The sequence below is a fragment of the Sciurus carolinensis genome, chromosome 5, assembly GCF_902686445.1.
Source record: "Sciurus carolinensis chromosome 5, mSciCar1.2, whole genome shotgun sequence".
Taxonomy (NCBI): Eukaryota; Metazoa; Chordata; class Mammalia; order Rodentia; family Sciuridae; genus Sciurus; species Sciurus carolinensis.
This window is the reverse complement of record NC_062217.1, coordinates 134630457-134650326: the sequence shown is the minus strand read 5'-3', so window position 1 is coordinate 134650326 and position 19870 is coordinate 134630457. Positions and strand designations below refer to the sequence as shown.

The window sequence follows — 19870 nt, the reverse complement described above, 5'->3', positions numbered from 1 at the left end:
TGAAACATAACTTGACTCTCACCACTTCTATTCAATACCAGAGAGTCTAGCCATAGCCACCGTGCAAGAGAAAAAAAGAGTATCCAGACTGGAAAAGTAAAACCATTTATTCTCTGCTGACATATCTTGTGTATAAAGAACCCTAAGGGCCTAAAGTGACCCACTTGCATTACACTTCAGCAACTAAAAATTGTAGCAAAGTTTATAATGAAGGAACAAAAGTAAACCAAGGGTCCATGATTTTTGTACATTATAGGCAGGTACCAGTAAAGGAGAATTAATTCAGTCAAATGCCCTGAGTCTCAAAGAAAAGGCATTTAAGAATATTTTATTTAGAAGTGACAATAAAGAAGGAAGATAAAAACTATCTCAAAACAGTAAAGAACTAATGTGAAATCTTGGCCAGCTACTCCTACAATGGAAGATTAAAATCCAGAACTCAAAAAACTTATACCAAAAAAACATATAACCTAATCAATATAGGCAGAAGAACTAAACAGAAACTTCTCAAAAGAAGGAATGCAAATAGCGTTGAAAAATGTTCAACATTTTTAGCAATCAGGGAAATGTAAATCAAAACTAAACTAAGATTTCACCTCACCCCAGTCAGAATGGCAACAATCAAGAACACAAATAATAATAATGTCAGTGAGATTATGGGGAAAAAGGTACACTTGTACATTGTTGTTAGAACTGAGAACTAGTACAACCACTATGAAAAGCAGTATGGAGATTTCTCAAAAAACTAGGAACGGAACTACCATATGACCCAGCTATACTTCTTGGTATTTATCCAAAAGAACTAATAAAATCATACCATAGTAATAGAGTCACTTCAATGTTTATAGCAGCACAATTCACAACAGCTAAATTATGGAGTCAATTCAGATGCCCATCAATAGATGAATGGATTAAGAAATTATGATGTGTGCACGTACACGTGCACGCACACGCGCGCGCGCACACACATACACACACAAATGGACTTCTAGTCAGTCATAAAAAAGAATGAAATTATGACATTTGTCAGTAAATGAATGAAAATGGAGAATATTGTGCTAAGTGAAATAAACCAAACTCAGAAACTAAAAGGCAGAATGTTTTCTGTTATATGCAGAAGCTAGAGTAAAGGAAAGGAAAGGGAGAAAAAAGGATAGGATATATTAAAGATAAAGGGAAGAACAGTAATATAGAAGATCAAGAGGCAGAGTGAAGGAATTGGTAAAGGCAGGCAATGCAGAATGAATTCTTAAAACATCATGTTACATGCAAATAAAAATACCATGGGGAATTTCATCTTTATACATAAATAAAAAGAACCAATTACATATAAATAAATAGATGAGCATAAGGAAGTCTACTAGAGTAGAGGAAAGAGAACAAAGGAAGGAAGGAGGCTGGGAGGGAAAAGAGGGAGAAAAAGGGAGACCATGAATTAAAATCAAATTCTATGCATGTATGAGTTTGTTGGAATGAACCCAACTACTATGTATGACTATAAAACTTAAAAATGAACACTCACACAAAACAAAACTAGGTTGATTAGAAAATAAGAATCCACTACTAGGGAAGAAGTACATTTAGGAAAGAGCTAGAATTCAGTTACAATTAGGACAACGTAGACAAAGAGGTCAAGGGAGTAAGTTAGGATGTGAGTTGAAGTTGTTGAAAAGGAGGAACTGTAGGGAAAAGAGGAGTAGAAGATAAGGTCAGGTTAAAAGAGAGAGTAATATTACGATGAGAATAAGAGAATACAGTCAGCAGTTCTCAACATTTAGTCTTCCCAATATCTTTGAGTTATGGATAAGACATCCTATAATTAACTATGAGAATGATGGGAATTGAGAGAAGAAAGGAAACCAGTGCTCCAAAAATCAAGAGGGAATTTTGTACATGTAATATTAAAAAGTTCCTGGGGTGAATACATCTAAACTCTTAAGGCACAGAGAGAAAATAACAGTTTTAAGGTATGCTTGGGTATGGTTTGTTTGGGAGGAGTTTTATTTTGGTATTACCCATCCTTATAACTGTTTCTGGGGGATCCAAAAAACTCAGCACAGCCCCCTAGAAAGTCTGAGGAGAAATCACTAAACTGTTTAACCTATAACAATTCACAACAAATCAGTGTGCCTCAGCCCACTTGTTATAAATCTCCGTACTAAATTAGAGATTACCAACCCCTAAGAATGCTGTGCATTTTCTCTCTTCTAAGAATCACTGGTGTGAATACTAATCACAAGTCAATTAAAATACAGTTTGTAAAAGGAATCTGTGGTATGTTTTGGGAAATAACTATATATTGTCTTTTACCATCATTTGCAAAATCACTACAATTTGTATTTTTGGGATCAATGGAGTTCACCGTTTCAAAAACTTAACTTTAATTTGTCCATTCTTATGCTTATTTGATCAGGGAACTTCTATTTTCCACACCTATTGATATCCAGAGAATACAATTTTTTTGAGAATGTTGCTTAACTTTTCTGACAGATGATTACACTCAACCTTAGCTTGATCATTCCCAAGGATAGAGATAACTATCTCTTTATAATTCACTTCATTTTGGACAGTCTGATTAAGTCTCACTTTAAGGTAAAATTTCTCACCCTTTACCTTAAACTCATAATACAACAGTTTTGTTATTTAGTCAGATCAGATTTCTCCAAATGATGAAGCAATCCAGCCATGCTAAACTTCGAAGTTCTTGGAAAATGCCACACCCTATCACATGTTTTCCATGTGGAATGCCTACCCTTCTGTAGAACCCACTCCTCTGTAATCCCTACAGTCATATTATTAGAATCAGTTCAATAGTTACATCATTTATTCTGTGCTATCTTACAACAAAAACCAGCTGCTGCATGCTCTTGGAGTCTGTTATATATCACCTTATCAAGGCACTCAACATCACTGCACTATAACTGTCCATATGCCTGTCTCTCCTACAGACTCTGAGCATTCTGGCAACAGGAAGTAAACTACTACTCATCTTTGTGTTCCATGGAACAAGCACATGAATCTTACCCTAAATTATATAAAGGCAAAGATGTCTACTGAGCTCATTCACTGCTGAATTCTTTTTACCATCTTGAACCCTAATGTTCTATAAAGTCACTGCCAATCCGCAGCTTTCACTTCTCACACTATCTCCAAATTCATCCCAGCTTGGGAATTCAGGATAGGTTCTCAATGAATATTTGTTAGTACATGAACAAATCTTAAGAATAAACAATGATTCATGTTTTAGTTAGGCTTCTCAAGTTGTATTAGGTTGGCCTTTAATTTACCTTCTTATAAACTTACTATCAGAGATTAAGGAATCATAACCTTCATTATTAGCAATAAATGTCTTTACATCATGTTCCTGCCTGATGTACCCACTCTCTATGTCCATTCCTTATCAAAAACCTAGATGTGAGAAGCAGAGCAGCAAAAATAATGAAATAACATTATTCCAGGCATTCCTCCAGATCTTCTCGATTTTATCCTTTTATTGAATTATACAAACAGAAAGCTTTTTAGTTGAAATTCATTGATTTAGGATTCACTAAAAAAATTGCTTTGTTTCAACTGGACTATTATCTTTTGCAGCTTGCGTTAAAGAACATAACTAAGAAAGAGCTAAGAAAATTATCATTTTTTTCTATTTTGGAAAGCTCTCCATGCCCTGTCAACCAGTCCAAGATATTCTCCTCCAAAGAAATCATGCTAAGAAAATTCTCTCAGGTTTTTATCTCATAAAAGCAAATAAATTCAGGAAAAACATAACCTTTATCTTATGCACACTAGGTATCTTGTAACAGATCAAGTTTAGTTCTTTGCTTTTCCTACAAAGAATCTTAAAAACATTTTTGTTTCCTACTTTGGAGTATACAAGGTTTTCCTTTCACTATTTCTTCACCCAAATTTTATTATTTGTATTATAAACATGTTTCAGAATGACCTCAAATTCCTTGTTGAATGAGATGAGACAATGAAAAATAAAAATTTAGTAACAGCCATTGGGTGCCTACTCTTCACTGTTCCAGGCACTTTTATTCTTGATCCTCAAATACTAAGAAAAAGGTATTATTAAGTACCTTCTACAGATGGTAAACCAAAATAGAAGTTAAATAAATGATGTAAACTTGCAAAGCTAATCTGTAGGAGGGAAGTCTTTGATCCCAGTCTTGGATGACTACAGAGACCTATTAAACATTAGGTAAGATCAAATTAAAGTTTATTCTACACTTCAAAAAGGAAAATACTTCAGCATTATATGTATTTTCTTCTGTTTCTAGCAGTGCTTGTGAAATAATTGTTTAAATTTGAGCTTATTATATAAGTAAAATCAAATCACTTGGAACTAATTTTACACATTATTATTTAGAAGAATTGTAAATGTTAACAAAGTCAACATTAAATCATCTCTTAATGAGAACTATTTAAAAAAAACACATACACAAAAATCCAAATAGTAGATACAGATACAATATTTATAATAAAGTTAATATTTGGGTCACAAAATAATAATTGTTAATTCTAATCAGCATCACACATAACTAACTAGGGATATCTTTGGCTTAAAAACTAGACAAGATCAGTTTTGGGGCAGAATTATTATTTAAATTAAACAGAGGATGGAAAATTGAATCTATGTTAAAATAATATTACTCACCTGCTCAAGTCACTTTTTCCATGATGATGATAGTGGTCAGGATGGCTGAGGTGGTAATGTTCCTGTCCACTCCACCTCTGGGGTGGTCTTTTCCAAAATCCTTCCTGAGACTGCCGAACATTTCTGTCTTGTCGGTCAAAGCGGTTCATATTGTCACACTCCACTAGACAAATTCAAAAGCAAAAGACTAAACATGTACACGCTATAAAATTTGGCTACTTAGGCTTCAAAATTAAATGCTGAAAATACAAAAGTAATATTCTAAAAATACCAGACATGTATGCTAGCTAATCACAAAATAAAGATTTCTAGAAGAAAAATAACCAGTTCTTTTGGTAAAAACTAAACTTCATATTATTCAAACTGAAGTGAATTACAATACTTTTACATCACAGTCACTTAGTGAACAATTAACTGCCACAATGTTGTAAAGCAAGCAAATCCTTCTTGAAATCAAGATTATACATTTCAAATACCAGCAATCGGTTACAAGTGGTGCTCATAACTATCACAAAATTGGTTCTGACTTCAGAAGGAAAAATCAAAGGAAAAAGTAGATTTTAAGTCCAATAGAGAATTCATTCCCAAAAACGAATGCCACAATTAATTTTCTCTGATTTCAGGAACCACAGATAAACTTTTCATCACAAATTATTTCTTAAATTAAGCTTACATTTTTAGAAAGTAAAATGCTTCCATCTGCCTGTGGTAGAGCTTGTTCAAAAAGTCTAAAATGCCACTGAAAACAAAGCCAGTACTTTGCAACAACAAATAGTACACTCCCTGAAATCCAAATACCACAAAAAACACGAAAAGAATCTATTTGAAACTCCCCAAGCTTCTTCACTTACCCAAACACTTTTTCCTGACATATCTGAGCACTCACTAAGAGAGTTACTTTGTACAAGGGAGACATTGTGTTTTGCCCGCTGCCTACTCAGACATAGTTGCATACAAGGCACTGCCGAACAGGCCTTCCTTCCTGCTCAACTCCCAGCCCTCCCTGTGGGAAGCAAGCCCAGTCTGCCCTGTGCTGTGACTCCATCTTCACTCAGTGCTTGCATAGCTACTGAGTTAGGACTGTTACTAAAAATACTGCTGAACACTAACCCAAGCAACAGAACAGGAAGGATTTCTACAGTTTAAGATCTATTATGAGAAAGTTCAAGTCTTACATGTTTAAAATTCCTTGTGATTAAAAAGCTTTAGAAATCAACATAATTCCCCATTTTAAAATAATGTACTTGTCTAAGTGACTAATAAATGAAAAACTTTAATCCGAAATACACCAAGTGTCTTGTTACAACACAGCAGATGAAAACAAACTTCCCATTCCTAAAAAAGATGATACAGAGAAAATAAAATGTAGATGTTCAATCCTCTTATCCACAGAACCCATTTATTCTAAATGCATAACAGCTTAAATAAGCTTTTGTACAGGATATTGAAATTCTGTTTACATCACTAGAGGAGTCACTAGGAGTCAATATGAGGGAAGAGGAAATACATGTTTTCATAGATTTTTTTTAATTTTAAAGAAACATTTTTTAAAAGAATCTTACATTTGAAATTATTTGCAACAACTTCTTCTTCAATTACAGAAAACCTACAGATAATAAAATGCATGTTGACCATTATGTTTAAAAAAAAAATCAATAGAAAATTAGATTGTTGAAGAAAAAAATTTCTTTTTAAATCTTAAGATTTAAAACTACATTTAACAACATCATTTATAAACTCACACTTGTGTTATACTCATGGATTCTGTTAAGTTCTGTAAGTATTTTTACCTGGCATTAAGATGTTACTTTAGGCCAGGCATGGTGGCACATGCCTGTAATCCTAGCAGCTCAGGAGGCTGAGGCAGGAGGATCATGAGTTCAAAGCCAGCCTCAGCAACTTATCAAGGCACTAAGCAACTCAGGGAGACTCTGTCTCTAAATAAAATATTAAAAAGGGCTGGGGATGTGGCTCAGTGGTTAAGTGCCTTTGTGTTCAATCCCTGGTACCAAAAACGAACAAAAAAAATGTTACATCTATCAATTTTACATAGCTGAGGCATAATACACACATATACTTTTAAATGTCTGGGATTTATATTTTTCCTTTGTTCAGGCAGAAAAAATTCTACTTACTCCACAAACAAGACATTTTCTCATCAGAATCACCTGATATAGTCTTAGAATGGTATCAACACAGTATACACAGAGTAACAAGAAGCAAACAAACTAGGCAAGTAAGCCAGGACATGAGTTATATATTGTGGGCAATTACAATGCAAAAATTTATGTGCTATTTCTGTGTCTGCTAATGGCTGTTGTTACCACACACAAATTCTGAATCGGGAGTCCTTACTGAAATTTGAACCTAATCATGGGCATAATGGCAAATAAGCACTGGAAATAAACATTTGCCAAAACTACAGAAGACAAATGTTCAAATTACAACAGAGTGGTTTAACCTCTAAAAGAAATGTTTCAAAACTCTGCAGGGATCCCCCTACCTATAGCCCTATCTGAGACAACCATCAATTACATGCTTATATACTTTAAAATGTGGCCATGAAAATAATGTGATATAACATTAGTGGTGGTTTCTTTGAAAAAATTAAGATTCTGTGACAGTATGAAATAAGTAATATAGAAAAAAGAAAATGGAAAGCAAACAAAATTATAAGATGGAGATAAATCAAAACCAGTTTCCAGAGACTTAACAAATGAAGACCAGGACAGTTAAAATCAAGAACGAAAATAAGTTCCTCTGAATGTATAACACCATAAGGTAAGTTGAGACCTGTGGTTAACTACAGAAACAGTAAGGTGACTCTAAAGGTATCCCAATTAAAAAATATTTAGGCCACTGTGGAGCCCTGAAAGAGTATAAATATAAGTCTTCAGAAGGTAGTCTCGACATTAAAAAAAAAAAAAAAAAAAAGGCAGATTTTGCTGCTTTTACTATGAGAGATAATATCAGGATTTTACCCTGTGAAGCATGAAAAAGGATCTAATATGGTTAACTGAAAGGTATATGATGTGAAGATGACTATGTCTAATTCTCATCATACCCATCTTTTTCTGATTTGATAAAGGAACAAAATATGATACCAAAAGTACTCTAGATTACTTCTTTTATAACTTTAATATTCCAAGAAAATAAAGGATGGCATAGGGATAGTTCTTAGCTAAGAAGATAGCAGGAAGATATTATAAATCACAAAGCCTAAGAAGAAGGTACTTTTCAGATCTTACAATCTGATTTTTAAAAATTTTCAATTGCAATTTGGTTTAAAAGCAGAAGAGCTCACGTACAAGAAAATTAAAATAAACATAAGCCTTGTTATTACTGAAAATAATTAGTACTGAAATAGAAAAATAAATTTCCATAAGAAAATACAGTAATTAGAAGTAGTCAAGGATATTACTAACCTTATATATTCAACAAAAAGTTTAGCAAAAATATAGCCATACAGCATTTAACATGAAATACATGCAGTTTAGAAAGCATTATAACATTCTGTGTGGTTCAGAAGATGATAAGAAAGACAGTTTTTCAACAAAGAAAAATTTAAATAGGATGGATAAAAAGTACACCTAAGAAGGTATATACTATGGAAATTCATGAACCTGATAATTATGCTATATGCTATGACATGCCTGATGTCAGGTTTCAGTCTATAGGCAATGTAGTAGTCAAGAAGTTCCTGGACAAGAAAATAAAGCATCATAACTGTGCTTCTTACATAATGCCAAGTATTCATTTGGGAGATATCTTAGAATAAAAAGGGAGCAAATCTCAAACACTCAATGGTATTCTAAATGAAATTCAGATTCCAAAACTGGTGCTTAAAAAATTCCTTGGCTAATAAAGAATGATAAAATTATGGCATTTGCAGGCAAATGGATGAAACTGGAGAATATCATGCTAAGTGAGATAAGCCAATCTCAAAAAACCAAAGGACAAATGATCTCGCTGATAAGTGGATGATGACACATAATGGGGGGTGGGAGGGGTTAGTGTTAGGGTTAGAGTTAGGGTTAGGGAGGGGGGCAAGAATCCTCTGGAGGAAGGACTGTATAGAGGGAAAAGAGGGGTGGGAGGGGTGGGGAGGAAGGGAAAAAATAATAGAATGAATCAAACAACATTACCCTATATAAATTTATGATTACACAAATGGTACACCTTTACTCCATGTACAAACAGAGAAACAACATGTATCCCATTTGTTTACAATTAAAAAAGAAAACATTCAGGAAAAAAAAGAGAATTAGTTCTGTAAAAAAAAAAAAAAATTCCTTGGCTAAGGTAAAAAGAAAAACATTAAAAAAAATTAAAACAAACTCTCTTTAAGGTCCTTCCAAACCATAACACAAATCTAAAGTCCTTTCTCTTATTATTACTCTTCTCTCATTCTATGCTTGATTTCCCTCTAAGCCAGCTCTCTCTCTGACCTTTGGCCTTAAGCTGGTCAAAAACCTAAAAAGTGCAATATCACTTAAAGGTAAATTTTCTTCAGAATAGGGAAAACAACACAAGGCTGATTTTATAAGACCTGGTTTTATTCTGAACTAAGATTTAGGGTCACATACTCTAAGGTCTAAACAAGACTGGGAGAAACTTACAGAGAAACTTAGAATGGTTTTAGGAACTGATAATTTAGTGCTCTGAACTCTACACCAACAAGTTCACAAAAAGGAATCCTAGACACAAATAGTTAAGAAAGGGAAAGTACAGTAAAGAATGTGAAGGTGATGTAAGAATACATGATTACTGCATGAGAAACTAAAAGGTTTAGAAAAGGATTTTCAAAGGCTGTCAACAAAGTCCTGTAAGGGGGGGTGGGGGGAGTCCTACATCCACTGCAAATATCAGGGACAAAATAATCATTTTCCATGAAAGAAGAAATAAAGTAAACACCTTCATCATCAGACAACAATGCCTGAACGCTTTGGAAAGAGCCTTGGGAGGCAGGGGGCAGAATAAAGTTCAGAATAAAATAATGTCCTTCGCATAAAACAAGATGCCTCCACTCCATTTAAACAAACACTGGAGATTGGAGTCTCTTGATACACTGTTTTCCAAAGACACTGGAAAAACAATTGCCCTGCATCAGTTAACAAACTAAGAGAGACAAATAAAATGGTGATTAATAAAAAGGTATGAGGGAGGAATCAAGTGCTCAATTTCCTGTTTTACCCTTAAATTTAAAGATACAATTCTCTAAATACTAAAAGACAATCTTGCAAATGTTTTACTGATACGAAAACTATAGTATCAACCTTAAACCTTCCTAGTGTTACATGGCTTCCCCTTTAGGATCAACAACACACTCAGGTATGGATGGTACCCCTATCCCAGCCTATAACTGCCGAAGAAAAACTTTGACCAATAAACATTTTTTCTTCCTCTGTGCTAGCCCATGTGTTACCCTTAAAAGTGAAAAACATTTGTATAAATGCAAATGCCAGATAAAACTCTCTTCATGTCTTCCTCTTTGAAAACTCTAAAGACTGCCTACTCATAATGAGTTCACAGCAAATCTATATCCTAATCAAATCCAAACTGAAGATCTCAATTAGGTGCTAGTCTCCTTTTAGCAAAAATACCACTGACATTGGCAAAATTAGTGGTGCTGAATCCAAGGTTCAGAATTATCAATTAAAACCTCTTTACAAACTTGCATAATATACTTAAAAACAGAAGACAAAGGAACTAAAACCAATAGTCGAACACATTAGAAGATTCTTTAAACTTCTACCAGTCCTTGTAACACTGCTATCCTCCCAACCAAAGAGCCCAGTGCGTAGGTATGATTTTTCAGGTTCTGAGAGATAAACAGAGCAGTCACTTTCTTATAGTATTAAACCTAAATATTATTTTATTGTTGGTGCCTCCAGAGGTTACATATTTTAGATTCATGTTCTTTCTTTAGTGTTCATTAGCTCAAAAGAGCCAATACTTACCTTCTCCTAGGAAAAATATATAATAAATATAGTAATCTATAATATAATACCTATAAGTAATGAAAATTATAATCTATAATATAATAAATATATAATACAGCAAAGTTCTAGTTCTAGGTGTTTCCTCCTATTTAAGTCCCCAATCAAGACCTCAAAGACTTTCAATTTCTATTCTTCCATTTTATCTAAAATGAAGGTAACTTGTGTTGTGCTCTGAAGATAAGGCAAACTCTAAGACGGATTCCATCTGTATTTCCATTTTAGCTCAGAAAGGGTATACGGTTTCCAAAGAGAAGATGTTATAATTCTGTCAAAGTAAAATGCAATATCTATAATGTTTTGTATTATTGCAAGGAGGTAAATCCTTCACTCCTCAAAATCAGTCTTAAAAATTCACAGTAAATTCCTGGATCATCAAATCTCATTATTGTTTCCCCTATATTTTCAATGCTTTATATTTTTCTTCTTATGTTGTACAATATTTTTCCAATTGATCCTTTAGGTCACTAACTCAGATTTCAACAGCAGCATGATTTGTGTCAACTACTGACTTGTTCTGCTGGGAAATCTTGTTTTATAGCTCCACAAAGCATTGTATGACAAGAGAATTTCCCTAAGTGTTCTCATTATTACCTTTTGGGGCTATTCTAATCCTGGGAATTCTGCTGTTTTCCCTTTTCTTCTTGGTATTGGCTGTGATTTTTCTTTATTAGTACAGGAATTTGGCTCTGCTTGCCGGAGTACCCCAAGTGACAAAACAGTCACAGGAAGGTGTAAGATTCTCCACCCTGGAGATAAGAGTGTATATTATCCTCAGCTCCTCACTCTTTTTTTTTTTCTTTTTTTTTTTGACTCATTGTACACAAATGGGGTACAACTTTTCATTTCTTTGGTTGTACATGAGGTAGAGTCACAATGTTTATGTAATCATACACGTACAAGGGTAATGATGTTTGTCTCATTCCATTATCTTTCCTTCCCAGAATTATACATCCAAAGTCCTCTGTCATGTGACTACAGAGATTCCAACAACAATCCTAATGTTGTTGGAGTAGGCCATGGGACTTGATTTGGGTCAACTAAATGTAGTTAGAAGTAACTGTGTACTGGTTCTAAATCAAGATATATGGAGACATAAAATATGTATGTTTCTTGCTGTAGTATTGTACTTCTACCACCTGCCATAAGAACATGCCCTGAGTAGTTATGGTTTCAAAATGAAGAAACATGGAGTAGTCCTGAACCCAATCCTATAACTTGAGTCATCCCCTCTAATCCACAGATTGCATCAATGAGAAAAATACATCTATGCGTAATTTTAAAATTAATTGTAATACAGCATTCTGGCAGGAAGAAAAAAAAAGGTGCAACCAAAATGACAATATGAGCTGGTGGTACAGCAGGAGGCAGACTCCTAATATCCCAATGAAACACTAGAACAAATACTATCTCTCTCTGAAAAATCCTTACACTTTTGTAATACCATGGACTAAAAGGATTCCAGGGGGTTTTCAAGATAGTGGACTAGAGGGTGGCTGCATTTCATGTTGCTCCAGGACTCAGGATTCAAAAGACGAGATATTGAAAGACGTGGGACCAACTCAAAGCCGCCGGGTGAGTCTCTCCCGTTGGGGAGGCATCCCGGATGGGGCAGTATTCCGGGAACGCAGGGAACTTTGTGAAGTAGAGTTGCCCAACGAGACACCCCTCTCCCGGCTGGAGCAGTGAACTCGGACAACTGGGAGCACTCCTCTAGGCCACTCAGCACAGGGCTTGGACTCAGAGCAACCACTGGGGCTCCGGGAGGCTGCCCAGAGGAGCAGCTGCACGGCGAGCTATTTGGACTCAGAGCGGCCACTCCTGAACACGAGGGGGGGTGGGGGGCTGCCCGGAGGAGGAGGAGCAGCAGATCGGCGGGTCGCTTGGACTTGGAGTGACTGCCCAGGGCTACGGGCGGTTGGCGGGAGGAGAAGGCATGCAGTGAGTTCCTTGGACTCCTAGCGAACTACCGGAACACCTGGTGGCTGCCCGGAGGAAGAGGCGTGCGGTGAGTCGCTGTGACTCTACGGGGCTCCAGGTGGCTACTCAGAGGAGGAGCCGCATAGCCAGGCGATTAGGTGCAGAGAAGGGTCCCACGACCTAGGTGGCTTCTTGATGGAAGAGCCACACAGAGACAAGCTGAGGGGCGGAGCGAAGGTTCCAGGACTGTGGGCAGATTCTCTGAGGAGGGGCAGCCTACAGAGACTCATCTGCAAAGAGCGAGGCTCCCAAGCCCAGGAGGTAGGTCCGGGGCCCTGGGAACGTTGCAGAGGAAAGCAGCCGATTGAGGGGAACCTCTAGGATGGAAACTGACCAGCGGGACCTCCCCTCTGGCTGAGTCTTTCCTGCTGGGTGAGGTTTTCCCACAAAGACGGTAAAACCAGAGACACAGGCACAAACAGGCCTTGCCTCAGCCCGCAGCCTAGTTCCCCTTTGGATGACCATTGGTCAACAAGTGGAGGCACCTCTGCCCACTAGCATGGAGTATACCCCACCTGAAAGCCACCACCACTAGAGAGGCAGCTTCCTTGTGGAGCACCGCATTATCAACTTCCTCCAAGACTTCAGGCTACTATAGGCTAAGAGGGGATATACTAGAAATCTTCATGGACATTATAAGTCAATAGAGGAAATCTGCAATATCTTAATGACCCACTGATTCCTGAACAATATGAGAAAACAAGGGAAGAAAATGCCCCAAACAAATCTAGATGTTACATCAATAAAATCCAGTGACAGCATGGCAGAAGAAATGACAGAAAGGGAGTTCAGAATGTACATAATTAAAATGATCAGGGAAGCAAACGATGAGATGAAAGAGCAAATGCAGGCATTGAAAGATGAGATGAAAGAGCAAATGTAGGCATTGAATGATAGCACCAATTGACAGTTAAAAGAGCAAATACAGGAAGCAAAAGATCATTTCAATAAAGAGTTAGAGATATTGAAAAACAAACAAAAATCCTTGAAATGAAGAAAACAATGAAACAAATTAAAACTTCATAGAAGGCATAACCAATAGGATAGAACACCTTGAAGACAGAACCTCAGATATTGAAGAAAAAATATTTAACCTTGAAAACAAAGTTGAACAAACAGAGAAGATGGGAAGAAACCAGGAACAGAATCTCCAAGAACTATGGCATATCATGAAAAGGCCATTTGAGAATTATTGGGATTGAAAAAGGCACAGAGAAACAAACCAAAGGAATGAACAATCTATTCAATGAAATAATATCAGAAAATTTCCAAAATCTAAGAAGAATGAAATGGAAAATCAAGTTCAAGAGGCTTATAGGACTCCAAATACACAAAATTATAACAGACCCACACCAAGGCACATTATAATGAAAATACCCCTAACATACAAAATAAAGACAGAATTTTAAAGGCTGTGAGAGAAAAGAACCAAATTACATTCAGGGGGAAAGCAATAAGGATATCAGCAGATTTTTCAATCCAGATCCTAAAAGCTAGAAGGGCATGGAACAACATTTTTCAAGCCCTGAAAGAAAATGGATGCCAACCAAGAATCTTATACCCAGCAAAACTTACCTTCAAATTTGACGATGAAATAAAATCCTTCCATGATAAACAAAAGCTAAAAGAATTTACAAAAAGAAAGCCAACATTACAGAACATTCTCAGCAAAATATTCCATGAGGAAGAGATAAAAAACAAAGAAGCAAATCAGCAAAGGGAGGAATTATCCTAAAGGAACTGTCAAATAAAGGAGGAACCAAGTCATGTCAAAAAATAAATAAATAAAATTTTAAAAATGAACCAAATGACCGGGAATACAAATCATATCTCAATAATAACCCTGAATGTTAATGGACTGAATTCATCAAACAAAACACATAGACTGGCGGATTGGATTAAAAGAAAGATCCAACAATATGTTGCCTGGAAGAAACTCACCTCACAGAAAAAGATACCCATAGACTAAAGGTGAAAGATGGGGAAAAACATACCATGCACATGGACTCAGCAAAAAAGCTGGAGTATCCATCCTCATTTCAGATAATATGGACTTCAAGCCAAAGTTAGTCAGAAGGGATAAAGAAGGGCATTTCATACTGCTTAAGGGAAGCATAAATCAGCAAGATATAACAATCATAAACATCTATGCCCCAAACAGTGGCTCAACCATGTATGTTAAACAAATCCTTCTCAATTTTAGAAACCAAACAGACCATAACACAATAATACTAGGTGATTTTAACACACCTCTCTCACCATTGGACAGATCTTCCAAACAAAAACTGAACAAAGAAACCATAGATCTCAAAAGAACAAACAATAATTTAGATTTATCGGACATTTATAGAATATACCATCCAACCAAGAGCGAATACACTTTCTTCTCAGCAGCACATGGATCCTTCTCTAAAATAGACCATATATTATGCCACAAAGCTAATGTCAGCAAATACAAGAAGATAGAGACACTACCTTGTATTCTATCAGATCATAATGGATTGAAGTTAGAAATAAATGAAAGAGTAAAAAACAGAAACTACTCCAACACCTGGAGATTAAACAATATGCTATTATATGATGAATGGATAACAGAAGATATTAGGAAGGAAATTAAAAAATTCTTAGAGGTAAATGAGAACAAAGAAACATCATATCAAAATCTCTGGGACACTATGAAAGCAGTACTTAGAGGAAAATTTATTTCATGGAGCACATTTAATAAAAGAAGTAAAACTCAACAAATAAACGACCTAACACTACAGCTCAAAGCCCTAGAAAAAGAAGAACAGACCAACACCAAAAGTAGTAGAAGACAGGAAATAGTTAAACTCAAGGCGGAAATCATCGAAATTGAAACAAAAGAAACAATATAAAAAATTGATAAAATAAATAGTTGGTTCCTCGAAAAAATAAACAAAATTGATAAACCTTTAGCCACACTAACAAAGAGAAGACGAGAGAAAACCCAAATCACTAAAATTCGGAATGAACAAGGAAATATCACAACAGACACGATTGAAATACAAAACATAATTAGAAGCTATTTTGAAAATCTATACTCCAACAAAATGGAAAATTTCGAAGACATCAACAGGTTTCTAGAGACATATGAATTGCCTAAACTGAACGAGGAGGACATACACAATTTAAATAGACCAATTTCAAGTAATGAAATAGAAGAAGTCATCAAAAGCCTACCAACAAAGAAAAGTCCGGGACCAGATGGGTTCTCAGCCAAGTTCTACAAAAACATTAAAGAAGAGCTCATTCCAATACTTCTCAAAGTATTCCATGAAATAGAAGAGGAAGGAACCCTCCCAAACTCATTCTATGAAGCCAATATTACCCTGATACCTAAACCAGACAGAGACACATCGAGGAAAGAAAATTTCAGACCAATATCCTTAATGAACATCGATGCAAAAATTCTCAACAAAATTTTAGCAAATCGCATACAAAAATATATTAAAAAGATAGTGCACCATGATCAAGTGGGTTTTATCCCAGGGATGCAAGGTTGGTTCAACATCCGGAAATCAATAAATGTCATTCACCATATCAACAGACTTAAAGTTAAGAATCACATGATTATTTCAATAGATGAAGAAAAAGCATTTCATAAAATACAGCACCCCTTCATGCTCAAAACACTAAAAAAAATAGGGATACTGGGAACATTCCTTAACATTGTAAAGGCTATCTATGCTAAGCCCATGGCTAATATCATTCTAAATGGTGAAAAATTGAAAGCATTCCCCCTAAAAACTGGAACAAGGCAGAGATGCCCTCTTTCACCACTTCTATTCAATATCGTCCTTGAAACTCTACCGGGAGCAATTAGACAGATCAAAGAAATTAAAGGGATACAACTAAGAAAAGAGAACTTGAACTATCCCTGTTTGCTGATGACATGATTATATATTTAGAGAACCGAGAAATTCCACCAGAAAACTTTTAGAACTCATGTGAATTCAGTGAAGTAGCAGGATATAAGACCAATGCTCATAAATCTAATGCATTTTTATACACAAGTGATGAATCTTCAGAAAGAGAAATTAGGAAAACTACCCCATTCACAATAGCCTCGAAAAAAATAAAATACTTGGGAATCAATCTCACAAAAGAGGTGAAAGACCTCTACAATGAGAACTATAGAACACTAAAGAAAGAAATTAAAGAAAACCTTAGAAGATGGAAAGATCTCCCATGTTCTTGGATAGGAAGAATTAATATTGTCAAAATGTCCATACTACCAAAAGTGCTATACAGATTCAATGCAATTCCAATTAAAATCCCAATGATGTACCTTACAGAAATAGAGCAAGCAATTATGAAATTCATCTGGAAGAATAAAAAACAGAGAATAGCTAAAGCAATCCTTGGCAGAAAGAGTGAAGCAGGGGGTATCGCAATACCACATCTTCAACTCTACTACAAACAATAGTAACAAAAACGGCATGGTGTTGGTACCAAAATAGAAAGGTGGATCTATGGTACAGAATAGAGGACTCGGACACAAACCCAAATAAATACAATTTTCTCATACTAGACACAGGGGCCAAAAATATGCAATGGAGAAAAGATAGCCTCTTCAACAAATGGTGCTGGGAGAATTGGAAATCCATATGCAACAGAATGAAACTAAACCCATATCTCTCACCATGCACCAAACTAAACTCAAAATGGATTAAGGACCTCGGAATCAGACCTGCGACCCTGCAGATTATAGAAGAAGTAGGTCCAGACCTTCAACATGTCGGCTTCGGACCAGACTTCCTCAACAGGACTCCCATAGCAAAAGAAATAAAAGCAAGAATCAATAACTTGGATAGATTCAAACTAAAAAGCTTTCTCTCAGCAAAGGAAACTATCAGCAATCCGAAGAAAGAGCCCACAGAGTGGGAGAAAATCTTTGCCAATAGTACTTCAGATAGAGCACTAATATCCAGAATCTATAAAGAACTCAAAAAACTCTACACCAAGAATGCAAATAACCCAATCGACAAATGGGCTAAAAAATGAACAGACACTTCACAGAAGATCTACAAGCAATCAACAAACATATGGAAAAATGTTCAACATCTCTAGTAATAAGAGAAATACAAATGAAAACCACCCTAAGATTCCATCTCACCCCAATTAGATTGGTGATTATCAAGAATACAAGCAACAACAGGTGTTGGCGAGGATGTGGGGAGAAAGGTACACTCTTACATTGCTGGTGGGGCTGCAAATTAGTGTAGCCACTCTGGAAAGCAGTGTGGAGACTCCTTAGAAAACTTGGAATGGAACCACCATTTGACCCAGCTATCCCACTCCTTGGCCTATACCCAAAGGACTTAAAATCAGCATACTACAGAGATACAGCCACATCAATGTTCATAGCTGCTCAATTCACAATAGGCAGATTGTGGAACCAACCTAGATGTCCTTCAATTGATGAATGGATAAAGAAACTGTGGTATATGTATACAATGGAATATTACTCAGCCATAAAGAATGATAAAATTATAGCATTTGCAGGCAAATGGATGAAATTGGAGAATATCCTGCTAAGTGAGATAAGCCAATCTCAAAAAACCAAAGGACGAATGATATCTCTAATAAGTGGTTGATGACACCTAATGGGGGATGGGAGGGGTTAGTGTTAGGGTTAAAGTTAGGGTTAGGGAGGGGGGTAAGAATGGAGGAAGGAAGGACTGTATAGAGGGAAAAGAGGGGTGGGAGATGTGGGGGAAGGGAAAAAATAACAGAATGAATCAAACAACATTACCCTATGTAAATTTTTGATTACACAAATGATATGCCTTTACGCCATGTATAAACAGAGAAACAACATGTATCCCATTTGTTTACAATAAAAAAAAAAAAAAAAGGATTCCATTTGCCTTTTTAGTTTATCCCTGGCCCTAGGGAACTTTGGAGACTAGGTAAAGTTTGACAGATCAGGAAATCCTCAAATCTCTGAAGCCACTGTTCTTCCCATGCGGATCTCTGTTTCATCCCTGTGCATAGGAATGACATTTTTGGTTCTTGGCCATTTCTTAATACAGAAATCCTAAAAGTGCTATATGACTAGGGGCAAGAGAACCCAAGGGGCCCTCTTGTATACAGACTAGCAGAGCTGCACTCCAGCAGTTATTGGGACAGTGAAAGAAAATTAGGAGTAAAAAGGGCAGAAGGATTCATTTAGAAGGTCACCACTTTCCCATATTGATCTTCATAAAATATTTATCAAGTACTACTGTTTCACAAGTCAAATAATATGTTTCTTTTTTGAAAATCAATATGAGACAAAGGAAAAAATTGGATATGTGCACAAAAAATAAAGTCAAATCACATCTACTACTTACTTTATGGTACAGGTATAGAATATTATTGAATCACAGAATTATATCAAAGACCTACAAAATCAGGTTTTAAACATTTAAGCTAATTTGCAAGTGAGCCTATTTTATGTCACTAAAGATCGATTCTCAGTTCAAAAGTTTTCACTGAAGTTAAGAAGCCTGCAAGCAATAAATATCAAATTAGGTATAGTCAAGTACCTCAAGTACATGTAATATGGCCTTTGGAGATTCGATATTGTCTCTACTTACCATTTTCAAGAGGTGCATCCTCAGGCAGATCCACATCAAGCATAAGATCATCATCTTCAAGGTCACATGATTCAAGATTATTAAGAATATCCTGTGAACAAAAGCAGTAATAACTTAGCTCAAAAGATATTTCAATATTATTTTTGAAAATATCATCATATGATAATCTGAATTTACCAATGTTTGCCTTGCAAAAATAAAATAAGATTTAAAAATTTTTTAAAGTAGTCACGTGCAATGTGGTGCATGCCTGTAATCCCAACAACTTGAGGCTGAGGCAGGAGAATCATAAGTTCAAGACCAGCCTCAGGAATTTGGCAAGACCCTATCTCAAAAAGAAAAATGAGATGGGGATGTAGTTCATTGGTAGAGTGCCCCCAGGTTCAATCCCCAGTACTACTAAATAAATATGTGAATAAATAAATAAATAAAATTTAAAAATTTAAAAAACCCAAATTCAATGATGCTACAGTCTGGGTTTTGAATGGCCTCCAAAATCCTATGTTTTAATGAGGCTTGGTTCCCAGGGTGTGCTGTTTAAGAGGTGGTAGAACCTTTAAAAAGTCGAGCCTGGTAGGAGGTCCTAGGTTCCTAAGGTTATGCCCCTTCTTCTTTCTCTCTCTACTTTCCTG

General features: G+C 35.8%; 1 protein-coding gene across 6 annotated transcripts in view; it reads right to left on the bottom strand.

Annotated features, from left to right (window-relative positions):
* The window catches only part of Ccser2 (coiled-coil serine rich protein 2), a 175170-nt gene that overhangs the window by 83264 nt on the left and 72036 nt on the right, over positions 1–19870 (bottom strand). For 5 of the 6 annotated variants that reach the window (XM_047553130.1, XM_047553129.1, XM_047553131.1 and 2 more), the window contains 2 exons: positions 19239–19329; positions 4658–4820 (listed from right to left, as the gene is read on the bottom strand). In XM_047553130.1, the coding sequence (XP_047409086.1) occupies positions 4658–4820; positions 19239–19329 (254 nt within the window). Of the gene's footprint in view, positions 1–4657; positions 4821–5508; positions 5647–19238; positions 19330–19870 lie in introns of those variants that run through there. The other variant, XM_047553134.1, reaches the window with a different exon arrangement.